The sequence below is a fragment of the Zingiber officinale genome, chromosome 8A, assembly GCF_018446385.1.
Source record: "Zingiber officinale cultivar Zhangliang chromosome 8A, Zo_v1.1, whole genome shotgun sequence".
Lineage (NCBI taxonomy): Eukaryota > Viridiplantae > Streptophyta > Magnoliopsida > Zingiberales > Zingiberaceae > Zingiber > Zingiber officinale.
The window spans coordinates 24,316,790-24,321,917 of NC_056000.1; the positions used below are offsets into that span (position 1 = coordinate 24,316,790).

General features: G+C 38.1%; 1 protein-coding gene across 1 annotated transcript; it reads right to left on the bottom strand.

The window, feature by feature from the left end:
• Window positions 1-332: 332 nt before the first annotated feature.
• Window positions 333-1,570, bottom strand: LOC122008022 (probable aquaporin TIP2-1). Its single transcript, XM_042563597.1, has 3 exons — window positions 1,383-1,570; window positions 992-1,242; window positions 333-912 (listed from the first exon to the last, which is right to left on the bottom strand). Exons 1-3 carry the CDS (start codon window positions 1,507-1,509, stop codon window positions 541-543), a joined length of 750 nt encoding a protein of 249 aa, XP_042419531.1. The 5' UTR covers window positions 1,510-1,570; the 3' UTR covers window positions 333-540.
• Between the last annotated feature and the right edge of the window lie 3,558 nt (window positions 1,571-5,128).

Sequence of the window (5,128 nt, forward strand, 5' to 3'; positions counted from 1 at the left end):
TCCCCTTTTTTGAGAAAAGTTTTTATTATTTTTTATAATACTTTCCTGGTAACATATCTTATGAATACAAGAGTCAGTCTTTAAGAGCAGTAATTCATCTCATGCAATCCGAATTACTGTGAATTTTCTACAAAATTGAGTGGCTTTCCTAAAAATGACACATGCTGAAACAGTATTTGTACCTGTCAAAAATAAAATCATGTCTCACTAGCTAGTGACAAGCTCTACTTCAATACCAACTCGACTATACCCACTTAGGCCAGTTTTTTACATACAAGAAGGGATGAACTCAAGCTCCAAGATGCAATCACAATTATGAAAACAGAGACGACTGGGAAACATAATATAATCGATGGATTTGATGGGTTGATTACATGGTACACTTAAATATCCACAGTTTGTACTCTTACATATTTATATATATGGACATTATTTATTAATTAAAACCACAAAACATGCAAGACACAACCACAAATTAAAACATGCCGACAAAGAAACTAATTAGAGAAGCATTAACAGAACTCGGCCAAAGTGTATCGATCAAGGATACTCCTGAGCAGCCACCGATTGGTAGGACACGATGAAGACGTCGCCGTAGACAAACCCGGCCAGGCCGCCGCCGATGAGGGGCCCCACCCAGTAGACCCAGTTTCCAGCAAAGTTTCCGCTGGCTACCGCCGGCCCGAAGGAGCGGGCCGGGTTCATGGAGCCGCCACTGAAAGGTCCGGCCGCCAAGATGTTCGCCCCCACGATGAACCCGATCGCGATGGGCGCGATCGTCCCCAGCGACCCCTTCTTCGGGTCCGCCGCCGTCGCGTACACCGTGTAGACCAGCGCGAAGGTGATCACTATCTCCATCAGCACTCCCTGCAGCTCGCTCAAGCCCGCCGCCACGCCATGCGTCGGCACCGCCTGTCGTGGACGTTAATTAATTGATGGAAGGAGACCCAATTTGGAAGAAACTAATGAACCCGCGCAGAAACTAACTTACCAGACCGCCGGTAACGAACTGGAGGAGGAAGCAGGCGACGGTGGAGCCGAGGAGCTGGGCGATCCAGTAGAAGGCGCCGGTGAGGATGGTGATATGGCCGCCGACGGCGAGGCCTAAGGTGACAGCCGGGTTGAGATGGCCACCGGAGATGTTGGCGGCGATGGACACGCCGACGAAGAGGGCAAAGGCATGGGCGATGGCGACGGCGACCAGCCCAGCCGGATCCAGTGCTGATCCCGACGTCAATTTATCTGCATGCATGCAAAATCAATCAATCGACTAACCCTCAATGCAATCACAATTATATTCAAACGGTCAGTAGAAAATTTTCATAGAATCGGATGGTTATTTAATCTGATTAATTATTTTTTTTTAATATGAAGTATCATACCAAAAGCAATGGCGGAGCCAACGCCGGCGAAGACGAAGAGTAGGGTGGCGATGAACTCGGCGAGATAGGACTTGAGAGCCCCCACGCTGAAGGAGTCCCCCAGGCTTCCCAACGCCAGCTTCACCATTGTCAACCTACTTAATTAGTCAATTAATTAGCTACTGATCAAGAAACTAAATTAAGCTAATCCCTGGGCGTATACGTGATTTATATACGCGTGGGCTGGGGCCCGTCGTTTTCGCCAATGATGGAAGCTTTGTGGGCGTAGTCGTTGGGCGTAATTAGAATAAGACGTGGGCGGCGAGGGCTAATGCGAATGATATTAACGCTAATGGTGCTTGTTAATATAAATGATGGCCGACCCACCGCCCCCGCTTAAATTTAATGCATGGAGATAAATAATGGACGTCAGGACAGCTGCATTAATTACTCCATTATTATTATTGTTATTATTTTTGTTTTTTTTTGTCCATTAATTTTATTTTTTATATATGAAAAATCCAGGGAATATTTATTAGGTACTCATAGATTTTTTTAGGTACTAATAATTAATTTGCCTTAAGTCAAATTTGAATAATTGATCAATGACAATGCGACATAATCAAGTTCTAGCTCGTTTCAAAATAGTTAGCTCGTTTCAAAATAGTTACATGAGTTTTGAGATGATCTTGATTGAACCCAATCAATTGATGAAAGTCAAATTTGATGATGAATGGTGTTCATGGAAATGTATCTATTTTTTAAGAATAACTTCGTAGAAAACTAGTTCATCTCAATATAAAGTTTAGTGAATTATGCAATGACAACATTGTTGTTATATCTATTACATAGATTAGCTAAATGATAATTTTAATTAATCTCATTGATTATTTCTGAGGTGATCGATTTGATTCTATGAAAAATTTTCATTGATCATCAGGATAAATCAAGAAATACATACGACAGTCAATCTAGAAACTCAGTCTACTTTAATTGTGCCACTTATTTGGAAGGTAAATTAGCTAAGTGCGCAATGGATATACATTCATTTGAAGCAATAATTAATATACTATGTTGTGCTAATTAATAATTATAAATTTATATATGGGTTGATATGTTTTATTTTGTTATTCTTAATTTATGTCGTCGGGGATAAGATGCCCTTGTCCTTTCGAGCTTCAATGGCTAGCTCTCGCACTATCATTTGTTCCCCGTCTCATGAAATTATTGGGAGTAGTTGGAAAGTGAGGGATCACTTTAGCTGAAGTGATTAGGTTCATCTGCTTCTCAATTTTAATAATTTGAGCTTAACGCTTAATCACAAAAATATATATAAGTAATCAACTTTTTTTTCGATCTATTGTTTCCTCAAAATTTTCTAAGACCATTTTTAATTAACAAAAAGAGAAATTTTAATTAAACCAAAATTTTAGCATCAAATTTACATAATTTTTTAATAAAAAACTGAAAGAAGATAATTTCACAAAGAAATAATTTAATAATGAATCAAATAAACCCTTCATTGTGCAAAGTGAACCTTGTAACCTTTAATCGTTTGCTATACGAGTATGTGTTTTATATTCATCACACTGTTCATATGTAGTACATATAATTCAAAGTCTTCATATGCAAATAGGAATGAAAATGGGTCTGATTTGGATTGAATTCTGATGCAGAGTAGAATAATAAATTATTCGGTAATTTATTAAAAGACGTATTAGGTTTAATGTATTTATCAAAAAGTGCATCATGATTTTGTATTTACCAAAAGGCGGAGTTTATCAAAATCAATTCCCAGATTACCCCTCTGGCTAACCTGGCAACCGCCTTTTTCAAACATATTTTTCCAAGCATCCAAGCCGAAATTAGAATAGAAAAATAATTTGTGGTTCGGATGCACATCTTCTCACCGTCTCTCTCCCTCCATCCCTCTGTGTGGTGTTATAAACTTGAAAGAAAAAAGAAATATAAACCCTACGCTTGCCTTTACTGCTCGTGGTGGTTGGCGGGATTGCAATAGACCAGTTAGGTTTATGGCATAATTGCGTAAGAGTTGCTAGAGGAGACCAAGGACAAATTAAGTTAAGAATGTCAGCCGAGAAGGACAAACTTCTTGCAAGAGAGAAATTAGTAGAAACACACATTTAAAGATTTAGACATGTATATATGGATTTTTTTACTGTAAAATAGGGTAGTGAAGGTAAATAAAAATTACACTATTTATGTGTGAAGGGTGGCAGCAAAAAGTGGTTTTATGGTTAATTTTGATTGTGTGGGGAATAATATTCAACAACACCTGAATTATGATGTAATAGAAGACTTAATCGATTTAAGTCATGTTAATTTTTGATGTTGATAGTTAAGTTTGGCTAAAAATTATTTATTTATGGTTTAGGGTTTAGTCAGTGGTGGTCCTAATTTACAAGAAATATCTGCTTCAAAAAGGGTCTGATATCGATAACGTGTTATGTGGTTAAAACTTTGCTTTTACATCAGACCCTTCCTAGTTTGAGCAAAATTACAATTTAACTACAGAAAAAGATTATGTAGTTGCAAATTTACTAAAATAGTTTGTAATTTATTTATCAGGGATGATCATATAACTGACGAAATTCTATCTGAGATATGGAATACTCTTGATGCAAATTCTAGCATTGGACATGCAAATAATGTAGGAGAACTATCCAGAACAAATATTCCATCATCTTCACAGTATAGTTGTGTGCATAACACAAATAGAAATACAAGCAGTAATTTCACATTTGATCTAAATGAAGAAGCTAGTATTCAAGAAGATGAGGTTCTGAACCCGTGTGCAACACTTGTTGATTACTATGAGCCTAGTTGGAGTGAGGAGGAAGGGTATTATAACCGAAATGGAGAGGAAATGCAATGCAATACAGATGTACAAGAATTCTTTGCTGATGATATGCAGATTGAACAATATGAAATATCTCAAGAGCAGTACAGTGACTTAGAGGAGGAGTTCCCAATAGCTGATGATCCATATATTCTAAATTCTCGATTGCTCCAAAGGCCAATTGAAGATGCTACAGATCAGCATGAATTTTGTGTAGGACAGATATTTCAGTCTCGACAAGAGTTCAAGAATGAACTTGTGAAGCATGCCATGGTTAAACATATGAGATATAACCCAGTTGACACTCGGAAAAATAAAGTAAAAGTTGTATGCTTCAATCAACTGTGTAAGTGGAGAGTAGTTGACAGGGGGGGTGTCAAGTTCATTGTTACGAAATATATAAAGGAACACCAATGTGGCACCATTAGGGAAAGTGCTGATCATCAAGCATGCTCTTCATCCTTTGTAGCTTCTTTTGTTGAAGAGCAATTTCTTGCTAATGAACAATACAAGCCAAGTATGATTATAGCAGATATAAAAGCCAGGTTCGGAGTGACCATATCCTACAGAAAAGCTTACATAGCTCGAGAGAAAGCGATGAAGAAAGTTGTTGGAGATTATGATCAAGCATATAAAGATCTTCCACTATATCTGTGTGAGTTAAGAGTCAGGGATCCTGAAACCTATGTTGCACTACACAGGAATGGGGATAATCAGTTCCAACGCTGTTTTTGGGGTTTTGGAGCTTGTAGAAGAGCATTCAGGTCTTATCTATGTAAATTAATTGGAATTGATGTCACACACCTAAGAGGCAAATATCCGGGTGTGTTGTTGATGGCTATATCAATAGATGCTAATGACAATGTCCTCCCAGTAGCCTTTGGAATCGCTGAAGTTGAATGTGGGT